This window comes from Trichechus manatus, unplaced genomic scaffold (genome assembly GCF_000243295.1).
Source record: "Trichechus manatus latirostris isolate Lorelei unplaced genomic scaffold, TriManLat1.0 scaffold00172, whole genome shotgun sequence".
NCBI lineage: Eukaryota > Metazoa > Chordata > Mammalia > Sirenia > Trichechidae > Trichechus > Trichechus manatus.
This window is the reverse complement of record NW_004444108.1, coordinates 2,975,971-2,994,825: the sequence shown is the minus strand read 5'-3', so window position 1 is coordinate 2,994,825 and position 18,855 is coordinate 2,975,971. Positions and strand designations below refer to the sequence as shown.

General features: G+C 33.3%; 1 protein-coding gene across 1 annotated transcript in view; it reads left to right on the top strand.

Annotated features, from left to right (window-relative positions):
- Window positions 1–18,855, top strand: part of COL21A1 (collagen type XXI alpha 1 chain) — a 230,741-nt gene that overhangs the window by 194,580 nt on the left and 17,306 nt on the right. The window contains exons 18-24 of the mRNA XM_004386825.2: window positions 5,546–5,590; window positions 7,581–7,634; window positions 9,005–9,058; window positions 12,811–12,864; window positions 14,239–14,310; window positions 15,426–15,461; window positions 18,314–18,358. Of these exons, the coding sequence (XP_004386882.2) occupies window positions 5,546–5,590; window positions 7,581–7,634; window positions 9,005–9,058; window positions 12,811–12,864; window positions 14,239–14,310; window positions 15,426–15,461; window positions 18,314–18,358 (360 nt within the window). The remainder of the gene's footprint in view (window positions 1–5,545; window positions 5,591–7,580; window positions 7,635–9,004; window positions 9,059–12,810; window positions 12,865–14,238; window positions 14,311–15,425; window positions 15,462–18,313; window positions 18,359–18,855) is intronic.

The following is an 18,855-nucleotide window of genomic DNA, read 5'->3' as shown; positions in this document are numbered from 1 at the left end:
ATAATAAGTGGTGCAGTGATTTTGATGTGACAGTATATAAACAATACATTAAAAATATGAGGTTATAAATAAAAGATATTTGGAAAATTTCAAATTATATAATTATTAAACATTTGGTCATTTACTTTCAACTATGTAAATTAAAGTTAAAATGTATTCATTAGTTTTCTTCAGCAAACAGTTTCATCTTTTGTTTGGTATTTTAAAAATGACCTCTATCATATATGAAATTTCAAAAAAAGTAATAAAATTTTCCTATTTCTTGAAAAACGTGTAACTTCTACTCAAACTGAGCCAGCTATAAAGTTCATTGAAAAATCTATTTTTAGATTTTTCCTTAATAAAAAATTTGCTACAGTTTGTTTTGAGTTATACAGTGACATTCCATGTACCCAATAAATATAGTCCACATTTTTTAGGTTTTCAGAGAATCACAGTCCATTGTAGAACAACTGGTATTATTTTGGAAGTTTTTCTTTCAAAATGGGATCAGTTATCATTTCTACATATGTATAACTTTTAGCTTTTATAAGCATGAGTAACCCAAAAGTGTTTACTAAAGCCTTTTCTGTTTAAATTATTTGTGTTTGGATAATTTGGGTCCAGTGCCACGTGTGTTCTGGTCTATATGGCAGGGAGAATAAATGCATTCAAAGTTGCTTAGATTGCTTTTTTCTCTTTAAAGATTAGTTAGGATGTAATATAAGAATAGTAAAATTGGTAATTTCCTTATTAAGGGTTTATTGAAAGTACTTGTATATTGGTGTCTTTTGGGTCTGGCAGCTATGATTGTGAGTGTGTTCTCTTTAGTTATCTTACCACAGAGTAATCTTTTGTACATATTCATAATAATTTTTCAGTTAGTATAGAATTAAAAAAAGGATAGAAAAACATTGTGGGTTCAACTACGAATCTATTTGAAGCTCTTGGTCTAATTTCCTAAACAAATACTGGTAAAATGTATTTAAAATATTTAAAAAGCAGAAGTCATTGTAGTATTTTTTTATAATCAAAGTTACCCTAACATGAAAAGGGAAAAGGTAATGATTGAGGTCCCTGCCAACCTGTTGGTGCCCCCCACCCACACCCTCCCAGTGGGAAGCCTTAGATTGCCAGAGTCATCTTCGCATACAATTGAAAGCTTTGGAAGTCAAGGTAGGAAAAGGTAGAAAGGCAAAAAAGACAAAAATTTTTTTTTGAGAAAGAAAAAGAATTTTAAGATGTGGAGAAGATTTGTCTTTATTTCAAAACTGTCACAAGTCAGGGAGGAGCTGTAAAAAGACATTTACAAATTTTTGTTTATTATAGTGGATTACACTTCAACATAAAACAAAAATCCTCACAACTCAACTAATGAGCAACCTCATGATAAACAGAGAAAATATTGATGTTGTCAAGGATTTCATTTTACTTGGATCCACAATCAACGTCCATGGAAGCAGCAGTCAAGAAATGAAAGGACATACTGCATTGGGTAAATCTGCTGCAAAAGACCTCTTGAAAATGTTGAAAAGCAAAGATGTCACCTTGAAGACTAAGATGCGCCTGACCCTTCAAGGGGTGGTATTTTCAGTCGCCTCATATGCATGCGAAAGCTGGACGATGAGTTGACACCTTTGAACTGTGATGTTGACGAAGAATATTGAATATACCTTGAGCTGCCAGAAGAATGAACAGGTCTGTCTTGGAAGAAGTAGAACCAGAATGCTCCTTAGAAGGATGATGAGACTTTGTCTCCTGTACTTTGGAGGTATTATCAGGACGGACCAGTCCCTGGAGAAGTACATCATACTTGGTGAAGTAGAGGGTCAGCAAAAAAGAGGAAGACCATGGACGAGATGGATTGACACAGCGGCTGCAACAGTAGGCTCAAATGTAGCAAGGAGTGTGAGGATGGTGCAGGACCAGGCAGTATTTCGCTCTGTTGTACGTGAGATCACTGTGAGTAAGAACCAACCGGCAGGTACCTAACAACATCATCAATAGTGCCAGGCACTGTAAGCACTTGTGATAATTATTTGCTATAATGTAAAAACTCTAAGAATAGATTCTATTATTTCTCCCATGTATAAAATGGGGGTATTGAGGTTTCAAAATTTGAATAATTGGCCTAGGGTCAATCAGTCACTAGGTAATGAGCTGACGGACTCCAGCATCTAAATTGTTTGACTGTTTCACTCTGCTCTTTACTAATAATCATTTTATCAGTAGTCATTGAGGTAATAAGACTGGCACTTACATCATGAGTTTTTCCTTCATTAAATCTTTAGGAATCAACAAATCACTTCTTGGTATAACAGAAGAATGCATATGACATTTTGATAACTATTATATTAAGTATCTCTACCACGATGTAGAAGGTTGAAAATTTTGAGATTAAAAATGGATTAGATTTGTTTTTAGTACATTGAAAATATTGTATTACTTAAAAGCAGATTTGATCCAACATGGTCCAGTTTCAGGGGTAAGGTAAATATATTGCATGTGGAAAAAGTGTGTTATAATATCTTTTCTAAATAATGTATCATGGACACATTTTCTTAATTATAACGTGGTCTCTGGAAAATAGGGGCCAAACCCTTTATTCTAAAGTATGGATTTCTATCCTTAATGACTTCTGTCTTACACGGCATTGGTTTAAATGGTTGAAGAGAAGCTTCTAGAACGTTTTCATGTCAACATTCTTTCACCACAACATTATGCAGGATTTTCCAGCAGACTTTCTGCTCTTCCTCAAACCCAAAATGAAATCACAGAAGAGGAGAAAATTTGCTCTTACCAAATAAAATACTTGTTTCTGTCTTTACTTACACTTTTTCACAGTTGTCTGAACCCAAAACCACACAGGCTAAAAATGAAATATAAAATAGTTTGTTTGGAAATACGTTTGCTCTGTGAAGTAATTGTCACTAAATACTTTTGGATCAACAAACTGGTAACTTTCAAATTGTTTTGAGTGATATTTCTACTAATGTGAAATTAGAAAAACAGTCTATTTCAATAAACTCATTGGGAGCTCAGGAAAGTATTATCTAGGAGAATTTTATTAACTAATAAAGCTCTAAATGATTTCAGTTCTTCTGGTTACCCTCTCTCTCAACAATCTTTAATTTCATGCATGCTCATGGTATTATACCACTTTGTCATGAATTACTTATACAACTCAGTTTTACATTTTGTTTATAATATTATGTAGTGTTTATATACATATTTTACTTACAGTTTTAAAATAACAATGTAATAATTCTTAGTATAATTGGACATAGTAGATACTATGACTTCTTTTCATATCTGTGAAATGTATGTTAATTTTTTACCAATTTGAAGGACAGAAAAGACTTTTTGTTTTCATAGTCTGGAATCCCCCCCAAATCACTTTCAATTATCTCATATATTATGTAAGATGTTATATAAGATTATTTATGGCTGTGTCCTAATACTGACTAAGCTCATTATTAGAATAACTCAGACAAGAGGTTATCAAATCAGATCCAGGGAGTGAACTGTGGGGAAATGAGTTCTGAAGGCGTCCTCCGAGTGTAGGCCAGTGAGTCGCTCAGGGGTGCCTGGGTATCACTCTGCTTTTCTCCAGAGTGAGAATGTGGTCTTGATGACACTGGGATTGACTTGAGAAACAGGAGTAAGTTCTGGATATCTGTAATTCTTCCTAATGTCATAGACTTGTGTAATGACATAGAGACTTGAATAGTGATAGAAGTCTGAAGAAATAAAGGACTATGTGCAGCAAGAAATTCAGCTTCTAAGATCTGACAGTATCATGGGCATTTGCATGTCCTCTTTAGAGATTCTGGGCACCATGGGACACTGCATCTATACAACTGTACCAGTTTCCAGCCTAAACCAATGTATGACCACCTTGCTTCTAATAAGAGTTTACAGACAGATTTTAATTCGAATGTGTAGTGAGTTTGTGTGTGTGTGTGTTTGTATTTGGTTGGGGATAGGGTTGCTGTGAGTCGGAATCAATTTGATGGCAATGGAGTATTTTTTGGTTTACTTATATGTGGCTTTATGCCAAATTGTGGCCTATTGATATGGAAGCTTTTATTTTTTAATAATGTTTATATATAATAAGGTTTAATAATGCTTATCTTGTTGAGAGGATGTATTTTCCTCATTAGAAAGATATAATTGATATCACTATATTTTCTTTATACTTAAAGCTCAATGGTTTTTACTTTTGCTTTATGTTTTAGTTATTGAGTGTACTTTGCTGTTGTTTTGTCTTGTTAAAGTATTTATATTATCTGTATATTATTCTCAAATTAGTATGTTTATAAAGGCTTGTCTTTTCAGCTAGCTTACAAATCCCTTGATGACAGTCATTACTCACATACGATTTTGTTCTCTGCAAAGGTCATTGTGCAGTGGCAAACTGAATTGAGCTAAATAGAACTTAACTAAATTCTAATGTATGATTCACATTCAGATTTTAAAATTAGAACTATGTGCCTGTGTATTGCACTATATTTGTGGCTAACATGTTTGTCATTGTAGTGTTAATTTGCTGAATATATGAAAATGAAAATAATGGCACACCCTCCCTGTAATAGAAGATACTTGATCTCATCGCTAATGGCAGCTATAACACTTCCCCTGATTTACTAAAGAGTATTTCTATTCTTTGAAAGCCCTTACAAGGCAAAGGGCTTTCAAATAAATACTGATGGGGTCCAATAAATTCCCTTCTCTACCAGAGAGTCAATACAAATATGTAAGAACAAATGTAGTTAATTATATAAACTTTAGTGTCATCAAGAATAGAGCTAAGAAAAATGAGTACAAAATAAACATTAGGTTAATACCATCACTGTTTTGTGTGATAAATGATGATTTTGGCATTGAGTAGCTAAGCATAGAACTATTTTCCACCAATAAATGTGATAAATTTATTTTCAAATATATAGAATAAGATTTGGGTTGAGCCGTGTGTGTTTTCTCTATTTTTTTCTTTCTGTCTCTCCACAAAACGTGATCTAAATGTTCTTCATGATTGCAGAAGCAAAAGAATCATCTGGAGACAAGATTGTTGTATTTTACACAAGTAGTTAGGTTCTTGGGTGTGTCAAGGCTCAGTTTGGAGGAAAGCATTTGGTTCATTAATTTTTAATTGAAGTTATGAAAATATGAGGTCCTTTGGAGCTGTTGTACTGAATTTGAACTCTTATTTGATGATTTTACTTGCATTTTTCATCAAGTAATTTAGGAATAAGTTAAAATATACTTCTGATTTTATCACTTATGTTGGTCTGAAAGAAGAATCAAGATTAATTTCATCATAACTTCTCTTTTTAAAGTCTTTACTTAAAATTCTAAATATTAGTAGGTGTTCATATAATGCTGAATCTCTTAAAATTTTAACTTTTCCAAAATTGGATTATTAAACATAGCAGTGTTATAGTTTAATTATGCTTGATATGTTTGAAATTATATATTATTTATAAGCAAAATATTCCAATTATAATTTTTCTTTAATAATACAGTTGAATTTTTATATTTTAAAAAATATGTATTTTGTTTTTAGGGAATTCCAGGATTTCCTGGAAACCAAGGATTAATGGGACAAAAGGTGAGTATTAATGACAGTTGAAAGGCTTAGGACTGGACCTGGTAATTAAAAGGGCAAAATGATGACACATCATTGTTGTCTTCACATAGAATATATTCATAACAACAATTAATTGTTCAAATATGATATAATTTCAGATACTGGTATTTTGACCTTACAAATTCATTGTCATTTTTGTTTGAATTTTATACAGATACCATTAATTAGGATTTACGTAAATGTTTACCATTTTACTTGCTTACTTTTTATCTTTTTCTCTTAAACTAATTTGGGACAATTTTACTTCTTCACAATCTACGTTTTTAGAGATTCCTTTAGTGTTGATATCTTGGTAGTAAGCATTCAATTTTTGCTTAATTTTAAATGTCTTTATTTTATGCTTGTTTTTGAGGGATAATTTTATAGCATATACAACGCAAGGTTGACAATTGTTTTCTCTTAACATAGGGAGGATTATATTCCCTTATCTCCTAGTGTCCACTGTTAACCTTTAACAATGTGCTGTCACTGTGATTATTATTTCTTTGCAAATGATCTTTCCTTTCCTTTTGGATTCTTTTGTGGTATTTTAGTATTCTGAAAATTCACTATATGTCTAAATGTGTATTTTTCTTTATTCATCCAAACTGTGGTTCAGTTTTCTTCCTAGCTCTGTGTAATTATTTTAATTAATTCTGGAAAAAATTCAGCCATACTAAAAAATTCATCTCCATACTACTTCTACTCTATTCTCTCTGCTCTTTCTTTCTGGGATTCTGATTAGATGTATTTTATTCCTTCTCATTTTGTACTCTATATTTCAGTAGCTTTTCATCTCACTGATTCTGTTTATATACTGAGTAATTTTTTTGAGGGTGGGCGCTATATTTGCAAGTTTACTTATTCTCCCTTTACTGTGTCTAATATACTGTTTAATCCATCAAATTTTGTTTGTTTTTTAAAAATAATTAATAATGTTTTTCATTTCTAGAAGTTCTTATTTTATAAAAGTCATCCTTTTATTCTCAATAGTGTGTTTGGTATTTTCAGTCCTAATAGTCTTTTGTGATTCTGATTTTTATTTTTTAAATATTTAACACACAGTTGTTTTAAATTTTATTTCTAGCAGTTGCAATATTTGCAGTTCATTATTTGTTATTCCTGCTGACTCTTAGTCTTGTGGCTTGCTACTTTTTGCTCCTGTAATTGATTGCGAATTAATTGCTTGATATTAATGAGTGGAAGTCCTGTAAGCCTAACTGAGGAATGGAGTGCTTTTTTCTGCATAGTCAGAGGTACCATAAGTACTGTAGATCATAGGTACTGTAGATTACTGCCCTCTCCCCATGGTGGTCCAGCATTCAGTTCCTAAGAACTGGGAATGAACCTTCAAGCATTCCCACCCCTCTTGGCTCCCTGCTTTCTCTGCCTGCGGCAAGATTTCTGCCAGGTCCAAATTCTCATAGCCCAAACTCAGAGTGTATTTTTTTTAAAATGAGATATCTTTGAAGACCTTTCCTCCTTTTATAACAAGCTCTACCTCACAGAGGGCATCCTTGCTAGGGTTGTTATGTTTTACATGCAGAGGATCTCTGGGATCATCTAATTAGCCATAATTTCAGACATTGAAGTCTAAATTCTGAACCTACTTTTTCCTTATTGTTTTTCTTTATTATGGTTCTAAACTCTATGATATATAATTCGTTCACTTGATTTTTTGTTCAGTTGTCTCACCTCACCAACTCTGTGTGAGCTGCTAGGTCTTACTTTATGAGGATGGCAATTATCACTCCATATTTCCTAATGAAAAATTTGACTTAGTAATTCCACAGACCCTAGGCCTAGGTCTTTATGATGCTTGATTTCTGGCTTTTCTGCCTTGCTTTGCTCCTTTCTTAAAGGGAAGGCAGAAAAGCGGGGCTGACTGGTATTGAGTTTTTATTCCATTGTGCTTTTATACAAAATTTCTGGAAATTAATAAATAATTAAAATTTTTATATTTGATTTTTAGGGAGAAAGTGGGCCTCCAGGACCACAAGGGAAAAAAGGAGTTCCGGGAATGCCTGTATGTTGATATTATTATTATAAGGTTGTTAGAAATATAGTTACTATGTACCAGGATTGTTATTCTGTAGTTCAAAAAATGTAGGGGATCCAAGAATCAGATTTTTGGGGTCCACAAATTCTATGCGTTTATGTGAAAAATGCTATGTGAATTGCCATTTTATAGAGAAGTGATTTTTTTTTTTCAAATTTTCAAAAAGTTGGTCACCAAAAAAGGTCAGGAAACTCTAATCAATAAAAAATAGTAAGCAAATATTCTAGCTATTCATTAAAAAATACTAAGTACTTTGAAAAAAAGTCTAAAATTCAGTGAATGTTCTTTTTTTACTTTTTAAAAGTTTAAAAACTCAGATACATTAAAAGTAGTTTGGGTCACATTTAAGAAAAGTCACTGACATAAACAAAAAGAAAACAACAACCTCACTCCCACCATTATATACTAGTAATGTTAAGGAAAGGAAGGATTACTCCAGTGATGTCAATTACTCCTTTGTAGGAGTAATCATTCAATATGATGCCAAATCTTAGACCATTCAAGAGGTGGAAACTCCAGTAATAATAAACAACCAGAAATCTAAGTAAACGGGCACTGATTTTATTCAAAGAAGTGTAGCCTTTGCTTTACCTGCTCAGGCCCATCTGAGATATGTGTGATAACTCTACTAGCATCTGCCCTTTTAAAATATTATGTTTATAGGGAAAACTACTTTAGCAACTTTTCTTATTAGAAAAATAAAGCAAATACATTCAGAAAAAGCTGTATAGGAAGGTCATAAAATAGTGAACAAATTATTTTGGAAGTTTTGGGAATAGAAGGGGTGTATGCAGTTTAATATTAGAAATTATCAGAATCCTGTTTTGCATGTATAAAATTCCATTAAAAATTTCTAAGTTATTGCTAAGCCACTGTTAATTTTAATCTGTGAATCAAACTGTCTGTAATAGCTTTCTCTTTAATTAGAACAGATTGGTTTTATGTTTGCAAATCTATGACTTTTCATTTAATTATGTATGTTTAATAAAATAGATATTTTACTCAGTGTTTGTTAAAACATTTGGTGATTTTTTTACGTAGAAATAAATAGGATAAAAGCTGTCTGTTCAATATGAATCCAACTTTTGTGCTCTCCTTTAATTTGTGCTATTTGTAGGTTATTTGAGCAACAGAATTACAAGGACTCTGCTTACCTTCATGTTATCTTGTATAATTTGATTATTATTTTTCATTTGTATATGTGTATGGAAATTTCCCCAATATTATATTATAGTTTACTAGGTTAATTATGAGAATCTGTATCTTGGAAATTGATTTAATATTTTTTTAATATTCTTCTCTAAGTTACTCTTGAAATTTTCCACTTAAAAATGTAGGGTTTGATGGGAAGTGATGGCCCACCAGGTCAGCCTGGAACTCCAGGATCTAAGGTAAATATAATAATGAAATTGACAAGATTAAGAACCTTGTGCAAACAGAGTAACCATTATGTAAACCCAAAATCAAACCCACTGCCATCGAGTCAATTCCAACTCATAGAGACCCTACAGGACAGAGTAGAACTGCCATAGGTTTCCAAGGCTGTAAATCTTTACAGTAGCAGACTGCCACATCTTTCTCCCATGGAGTGGCTGGTGGGTGGAACTGCTGACCTTTCAGATAGCAGCTGAGCACTTTAACCACTGTGCCACCGGGGCTTCCTCATCCATTTATGTGCTTTAGTCCAAATTTTAACTACCTTGATTTTATTTTGAATTGTGGTTTTCATCCTATGAATAATCACTTGTAAGAATGAAATGTTAGGCAAATGCTCAGTATATGAAACAGGCTAAAGTAAAGCAGGTTTGGTTTAAGCTGAAGAGAGGTCAGTAGCCCTTACCACTCAGCCCCCTCTTCCCTAACTGGCATCCCAGGGGCTCTGAGGAATACTTGGAGCTCTTATGGATCTTAAGTGCCAAAACCACTGATCTACAGCATGTGTAGTTATGATTGAGGATGGCTGTTACTAATTTCCCAGTCCTCTTTTTTGGTATTTTTATTTAGTGGAATGCATATGGAATGTTTATTTGTAAAATAGCTTGTAGTAAATTTTATTAGGCATTCCCGCCCTAATAATAAAAAAAAAAAAAGTGAAGCACACTTTATTCTTAAGGTTGAAGTGAAGCTCTTTAAATAGCATGGTTTGACCACTGCTTTCTAGGTATCTAAAATCCTGTTCTAAGAGAACTGTTTGTTTTCTTGGTTAATCAGAGGATCAAACAAAGTATATTCTGGCTAGACTCAGGAAACTATTCCCAACTACTAAGTGAGTAGGATCTAGAACAACCTTCCAAAAGGAAGTGATAGAATTGCTGCTTTGGAAGCTTTCAATCATTGACTAGACATGTCCTAAGGGAACAGACCCATGCATATAGATTAGAATGACTTAATCTATTCCACCTTTGATTTCTAAAGTATATAGAGAAAGAGACAGGATGAAATGTCATGGGAGGCCAGTGAGTAGGGAAAAGCAGCTGCTTTTCCACCAGCAGTGACCTTTGTGGATCTTTAGAGTTTTGTGGGCCTTAGCAGAAGTAGGTGTATACAGACTTGGTATACAACTGCATACTATTTGAGAAGTGAATGATAAAAATTATACTCTGCTGAAAGAGCTAGTGACTCATACAAGTGTACTTAGGCTGTGGGACAACTAGCTGCAGCATTAGTCATTCCAGTGATCTGCCCAGTTAGGGCTCTGCCTGTTCTCCTTCCCTGCTTTAAATGTATTGCTCCTGGTTGGGGAAGATGACCTTCGGAGATGGAGGAGTGTCATTCTTGGGTCACAGGTTTTGAGTGATTGGGCTTACCAGGTAGAGACTCTCCACAGTTTCTCAAGTTCATTTTGTAAGAAGATATAGGGTAATTGTACACCTCTGAAATAACAGAGGCATAATGGACTCTCCCTTGGTCTTCTGGATGCTTGAATTCTTCAAGAATGCAGCCTAAGGTTTCATTAGCACTTTTTTTTTTTTTTTTTTTTTAGCAACATTACATCATTGGCTCACACTGAGCTGGAAATCAATTAAATCTGCTAGGTTTTCCATAAAAGTCTCTAGAACAATGTATTTGTGGCAGCCACCACTTGAGTACATTCTGCCAATTTGTCTGGGTAGGCAAGCAGTTGTTTCCAGCATCATAGTTTGTTTATTTTTACATAGAATACTATAAAGTGTGGTTTCTTTTACCTTGTGCATTATTTTGTTAAAAACAGATTCAGGATGTTAAAATTATACCTATTAAATGTAATCTTTTCAATGAAACATTTCAACTTCATTTCATGAAGTATACTAACTCAGGTGTTTGAAAACTTTTGCAAAGGACCAGATAGTATTTTAGGCTTTGAGGACCATAGGGTCTCTGTTGCAACTATTTAACTCTTAGTTTGTTGTGTAAGAGCAGCCATGGACAATACATAAACAAATGGCTGCAGCTGTGTTCCTGTAAAACTTTATTTACAAAAACATGCGTTGGACCCATGAGCCACAGCTTACTAACTTCTGTATTAACTTGTTCCTGCCAGTTTTGTCAACTCTGTGCTCGTGGTCTATGCCTTCAGTATCATTGGTAGAAGTTCTAGGGTAGGGGGGAAAAAAAAAGCCATGTTAAACAGGACCAGGATAAGGCTAAAACTCTGTGGTAGCTCTACAGAAAACTTCTAATTTAGATTACATGTCTTTTTTCTAATAGCTGTTGAGTCATTTATGAGCCTATTTTGCCATACGATTATTTAGGGTCTTTTTTTGTTTTGTTTTTTTTACATTATCTAAATAAAATTAGGATAGGTTGACATAATTGTCATGTAACTTGGGCAAGTCTCATCACCTCTCTGAGTTCCAGCTTAATCACTGGTAAAATTAGAAATTCTAAAGAACTCTTGTTCTGTAATTCAATAATGCTGTTATGTGTTGAATGCTTTAATTAAATGTAAATATTATGTTCACATGTTTATCACCTCAAGTAACCTAGAATACTTTTCAAAAGATGAAAATGAGGTTGGTTTGCTTTACTGATTACTGAACCGGAGTTAACTCTGAGTGATCATTGCCCTACCCTTTTGAGTCACACTGACCTGTGTATGGGTGTTTGCCAGCTACTGTGTTGAGATTTCAGGTATCAGAATCAACTTAGTTTTGTTCTCTAAGTTTCTACCTGTTTGACTGCACTGTATTCTGAAAAAGAGCAGAAACTAATCATTTTATGTTCGTACTACTTTAAAAAAGCCACTCTACATTTGAAGCTACTTTTCATCCCTTCAGTTGCATACTGAAGATATGAAATAGAACAGTGATAAGAATTCTCATCCCATGGTTCCAGCTTATGCAATATGGAGACCTAGTGCTAGTCCCTGAGGATGTGAATCTCTTCCCTTGTACATGGGGCTGCCAGCTTTAACACGTGGCTTTTAGGGAGCTTTTAGGAAGCTTTATAAATGTGAGGACTCACTTCCTTGCTTAAAAGAGTTTTCCTTAATCAATAAATAAGCTTAATATATACGGTCTATGTTTCAAACAATTGGAAAGTTGAAAATGTAAAAATCAGTCTTCTCTTCATTTTTTATGGTAAATAAATAAACACATATAACAAAACATTTGCCATGTCAACATTTTTTACATATACAATTCCATGACATTAATTAGTTCATCTCATTGTGCAACCATTACTATTATCAGTTGCCAAATTTTTCCATCACCCTTAACAAAAATTCAGTCTTCCTTAAGCAATAACTCCTTTTTTCCTCCTCCTTCCTGCCCCTGGTAATCCCTAATAAATTGAGCTCTACACATTTGCCTGCTCTAGAGATTTTATATATGTGGGAACTTACATTGTTTGCCCTTTTTTGACTGAGTTATTTCACTCACCATAGTGTTTTTCAGGTTCACCCGTGTTGTAGTATGTATCAGAACTTCATTTCTCTTCATGGCTGAGTAATATTCCAATGTATGTATATACCACACTTTATCTGTTGATGGATATTTAGTTTGTTTCCAACTTTTGGCTATTATGAATAGGGCTGCAATGAACATTGATGTACAAGTATCTTGCAAAAATGGTTTTAAATACATTCCCTTAAGTGTCTATCAAATATATTCTGCCTTTTTTAAAAAAATTATTATTAATTCAAATGGTTTTGATGCCTTTACAGGGAAGTAAAGGTGAGCCTGGGCCTCAAGGCATGGCTGGGACTTCTGGGCTAAAGGTAATTGTGTTTTTCTTGTAAATATTTTCAAAGATATTATAAGGTGAGTTCCTCACACTATTTGACAAAATTAATGTGAAATTAAGGAGTACCTATATTACTAAATTAAGTTACATGAAACAAGATTAAGGTTTTATTTCTATTTTTTTGTATCATTTTATGATTGTTTGGGTAATAAAGACAATGAAATATACTTTGGATTGACTTTTCTAGAAATGGTGAAAGCTGTATGCTAATGTGAACGTATTCTCTTGTCCAGAGAGTACAACCCTCTTAGATAACTGAAAACAAGATGTGTGACTCACGGGCAGTGTTTTTCCTTTGTTTGCTGATTGATGGGACTTTCCTTTTCCATTTTGGTGTGGGGGCTCACAGCTGCTTTTACCAATTTCTTTCAGACCAAATGATTGATATTTATTTTGATGGGATTTTAAATTCTCTACCAGCTTTTAAAAATCTAGAGTAATATTTAATATCTCAGAAGTGTACACGGTGAGGAAAGGGAACAAAACTTGGTTCCTACAAAGGAGAGTGGTCTTTAATGTGAAATAGTTTTGGACTAATTGTAAAAAGAACCATGAAGCATGTTTAGCACATTCCATCTCCTACAAATATATCCTAAATATTGCTAGTATATCATCAATACATGCTCATAGAGACCTTTCTTATTTAAGAATTTTTGAAAGCCTTTTATCTCAGAAAGAAAAAAATCCCTATGGGATAATAGAGAAGTATATAAAATGAGTGGAAAAATTGTGTTAAGGTAACTCATGGAATATTCCTTGGACGGAAAACAGCTCAAGAATGTACTTCTAAGAAAATAATATTCCATATATATATATAAAATTATAAATGTACATAAATTTTAGCTACAAGAATCTTTTTATAAGAATCTGTTTATAAAAATAAAAACTGTGAAAACCCTGTTTAACAATAGAAATTTTGTCAAATAAAATATAGTAATCAATACAGCAATTAAATTCAATAGTTAAAGTTATAGCAACATAATAATGGCATATAAAGAATCTCCTAATATATTTTAAGGTTTAAATAAGTAAAAAAAAAAGGAAATACCTGTAATTTTTATTGTTTATAAAATATAATACAAATACCAAATATTTATAAAATTTTAAAATATGAAATACCATAAGAATTTCTCAACTAGTAGCAAAGAGGGAAAGATACAAGAAATTTTATTGGGACTCCAGTAAAACTTTTTATTCCTTATTATTTCTATAGTAATAACTTTAAATGTCACCAAATTTGACATGGAACAATCCATTCTAAATCTGAGATATGTGGTAGAAATAAAAACAGTGGAGTTTTTCATAAGCAGTAAGTCTGTGATTTTTATAGAACTTCTCTGTTATATAGGGAGAACCAGGAGCAATGGGTCTCCCAGGAGAGCCAGGATACATGGGTTTACCTGGGATACAAGGAAAAAGGGTATGTATTGTTTAGGAGATATAATTCACTTATTTATTTATTTATTTTGTTGTTGAGAATATACACAGCAAAACACACCAATTCAACCATTTCTGCATGTACAATTCAATGCCATTGATTACAATCTTTGGGTTGTGCAACCATTCTCAGCCTCTTTTTCTGAGTTGTTCCTCCCTCATTAACATAAACACACCACCCGCTAAAGTTCTGTCTAATCTTTCAGTTGCTGTTGTCACTTTGATCGCATGTAAATCATTATTAAAAGAACATAATGCTCAAAGCAGACATTTTTTTACTAGTTAAGCTAAAGTATTGTTTGGTTTTAAAAAGACTTCAGGGGATACAATTCGCTTTTAATCATCATTCACATAGATATATGTTTAGATTTAAAGGGTTTTCTTGTTCAAATATTTGCCATTTAAAATAAAATCTGTATTTTCTTTGCTATAAACACAAAGCTCCACTCTCTGTGTTTAGATAGTGTGGTGAAGTTGAAAGGAAATTTGGAAAGTTTTCTACTCTAACTTTGGACAAGTGCTTACCTTTCCTGATCTGTGGTTTCATTATTTGTAAGAACCAGGGCATTGTACTAGTTGATCTCTAATGTCCCTTCTAGCTGAAAAATTGTATGAAACTTATTATTATGGAATAGGTATTTTCCCCTTAAAGCTCATTTTCAAAACATATGTTTTATCAAATATTTAAATATTATGTTTTACTTGCTGTTGTTTTCTATAACTTGTGGCTACTGTTAATGGAAAAATTTCAGTTTGGCTATTTCATTCTATGAAACAATATTCCATCAAAATAGGTCCTCTCTTGTTTGCTTAACCACAGAATTTTTTTTTCTTCCTGGTAAAATAGATACTGTGGTAAATTTTCTTTCAAATGTATGAGCTCAAGTAAGTATTCTGTTAGAATGTCATTTTGTCATAATGTGGTTTTACTCTTTTCCCAAATATTGTGTTTAGGACTCAGCTTCTGTATATGTAGGTACTTGTGGAATTTGCGTGAGACCTTATTTTTTTCTCTGTTGAAGAAAACGCATTTATTTGAAAAGATACAGGCTATGCTAGACTATGAAACATATTTAGATGCCTTTTAATGTTTTGCAGGGAGACAAAGGAGATAAAGGTGAAAAAGGCATTCAGGTATGATGCTTTCTCCCCCCCCCCCACTTTCTTGCCTTAGCAATATAATCAGGGCTTTGTTCCTTTTAATGCTTATATTGCTTTTCTGATTCCTTCCTGTTTCACCATCAGTATCTTATTTTAAAATCCCCTCTTTGTTCCTTTGCTATTGACCTTTTCACACAACATCATATCTAACCTTAAGATTTTTCCCCACTTTACTGTGGTAGAAAACTTGGGAACCAAGTAATTCACCAACCTATATCTAAGGAAAGGTACAGATTTTACTACTAATACTAATAAAAATTTATTAGCATATTTATAGTATTTCCAAAAATAAAAGCATATGTTTCCAAAAACATGAATTCTATAAGAAACTATTAGCACAGAATACAAAACACACTCAAAGTAATATATGAAAGGAGAATTATATCAGAAAATCATATAAGATTGAGGAAGCCTAGGGTGATTTAGCAGGACATTTTGTTTTGGGTGTCTTACTCACAAAGGCAAAGAGAGAACCATGGTACTACTTTGAGAGACAAGGACGGTTTTACCTCAGTTAATTTAAGTGGCCATGGAATGGTTTTCTGGGTAACTGAAAAGTGACTATTAATAGAATCCTACTGGCTAAGTCAATGATATACCTATTTAGAATATATTATATTGGTTGGCCTTTCAATCTTATAGATTTTAGAAATATAAAACTTTTCAAACTACAAATTACAAATCTAGTATCCAAGCATTACTTTAAAAGATGTTTTTAAAAATTACAAAGCTTTGTTATAGTTACTGAACTTTGCTATGTAGAATAAACTTAAAGTAAAAAAAAACAAACAAACAAAACCCTTGCAAATTTCACAAAGATAGAATTTTGAAAGTTCTAGAATTTCTGGAGGCATTAGTTAGAATACGCTAATGTCATATTTCCAACAGTCCCTACTCATGAGTTTGCATTTTATCACATATATGAAATATTTTAGAGTGGCATAACAGAATTTGGTTGTTTTTCAGACAACTTTTTACTGAAGATCTTCAAGTATTATTGTAATATGATTCCTTTAAGTTAATTTTGAAATTGGAAGTGAGGTAAATTCTAAGTATATTACAATTTTTTTTCTAGTTATTTCATTGGGACGTCTCATGGGCACTTCAAATTCAACATGTCAAAAACTAACTTGCTGTCTTTCCATAAACCATCTCCTACTCGTAGGTTATTTGTCATGGTAATTGGAACCACCACACAATTATCCAAGAAGAAAGTCTTAGTGTCGTCCTAAAGCCCTGTCTCTTTCTCTGTTTTCACATCCAATTGTTTAGTCAGCCCTAAATGTCCCCTGAACTTGGCTCTTCCTCCCTGTTCCCACTGTCCTCATCATTTCTTATTGGGGGTTCCTAATTACTGCAATATCCTCATAACTGGTTTCCTTGAATCCAGTCTTCTCCTTTTCCCTCATACTTTTACCAGCATGTAATAGCTAAGTTACGCATCTGCTTAGGAATCCTTTCATGGTGCCAAGCATATTTCAAGATAAAATCTCTGGGATAAAGTACCTTCTTATTGGACTGACTCCTCTTTAGCCTTATCTCTTTCCACTCTGCCCACTATTACCCATTCTTGCCCGACTGCTTTCGCCAAAAGGAGCTACTTTTCCTTGCCCTGTGTCTTATTTCCCTAGTGTGTACCGCTATCCTTTGCTATCCTTTCTCCAACTGGCTACCCTTTCATTTACTCTTCAAGGCTGTGCTCAGGATTGGTCATATTCTCTAATCCTCCCTTTCAGATACTCCCTTGTGCCGTCCCATAGTATCCAGCCCAGACGTTTAGTTTACTTATACATTATACAAGTATCATATAGTATTTTCATCATTCTTGACTTAATTGCTCATCTTCTGTACCACACAGTGAGCAATTTAGAGACAACAGTGACATCTCTGTTTAAGTGTCCCTAGTGCCAGCATATATGTGCCACTGAATAATATTAGAAAATCATTTATGTGAGTGAATGAATAAATAAATGTGCGTGAGTGACTTAAAATTTTAGTCACTAAACCTTTTATAGGATGGTGGGTGTCGCAAGTGGTTTGTGATCAGCTGATAACCAAAAGGTTGACTGTTCAAACCCACCCAGTGGCTCTGTGGGAGAAAAGGCCTGGTGATCTGTTTCTGTAAACACTACAGCCAAGAAAACCCTATGGAGCAGGAGTCCAGCTTGATGGCAGCTAACAACAACGGCCTTTCGTTGGTTATGTTATATAAACATATGTTTTCCTGGAAACTGCTAATTATCTTGCCCAACATTGGGACACTGGCTCAATGTCTTACACACACTGATGCCCAAAAATATTTACTGAATGGATGAAAGTGTTTCTATCTTTGTTAATTTTTCTTTCTCCTTATTCATCCTGATATAAAGATCTTAATTTAAATGTGTCTTATTAAATGTAGCAGTATATTTTTAATTTTTTCAAAGAAATTTTTAAAGAATTCCCCTTCTTGTCCTGCTTGTTCCATGGCCAACACTGAAACGAATAAAATGTCCACATTTATTAGAGTCTTAGATAATTTTCATGCTGTTCATAGGAACTAAGCAGAACATCCTCAGCTGTCTAAAATGATGCACGTGTTCTCCATAAGTCAGTAGTTTTTTCTTTGTTTCTATTCATTTTAACTGTAATAGATTGACTTGCCTTTCATTTCTTTTTTTCCTCTCAGAGACTAACCTTTCCATCTCTCACATCATTTTACATACTTGTATCACTGCTTTTGTGACATGTCTTTTAGACTTCAGTGTGATACATAGTTGGTATTTGTATACGTGATTGCATCATATGTGTGCAAATTAATTGATAATGTATATTGAATTTTAAAGGGTCAAAAGGGAGAGAATGGAAAGCAAGGAATTCCAGGACAACAGGTATTTTTTGTTGTTGTTTGATAAAAAATTAAATAAAGAATTGAGTAACTGGACAATGCTGAGAGATGGTTACTTGCAAATAAAAATGGATAGGGGAAAAAGGAAGGTGTCATGCATGTACACTATGAGCATACAAGGATGAAAATTCTGGCAGTGATGGTGATGGTGGTTTTCTTTCCTTGTTTGTTTTGTTTTTTGATTCCTTAATACTGGTAAAATTGATGGCTGTAGAATTATATTTTTCATTGCTTTTTTCCTGGTCAAATAAATGACTGAAAGTAGAAAATTCCACCCATTTCTTGGAGTAGTTATTGTCTAAAGGCAGCACACAAGGGCAGCATCTCTATACTTGCTGTTTAGTCTTGACTTTCTTCTTGTACTGTCAACAGTGGGGTCACATGTTGTAGATAAATATATTTGCTTTCTTCTTTTTTACCCAGAGATATCATTTACTACTCTAGAGGCTTATTAAAATTTTATCCTGTGGTATTGTGCTA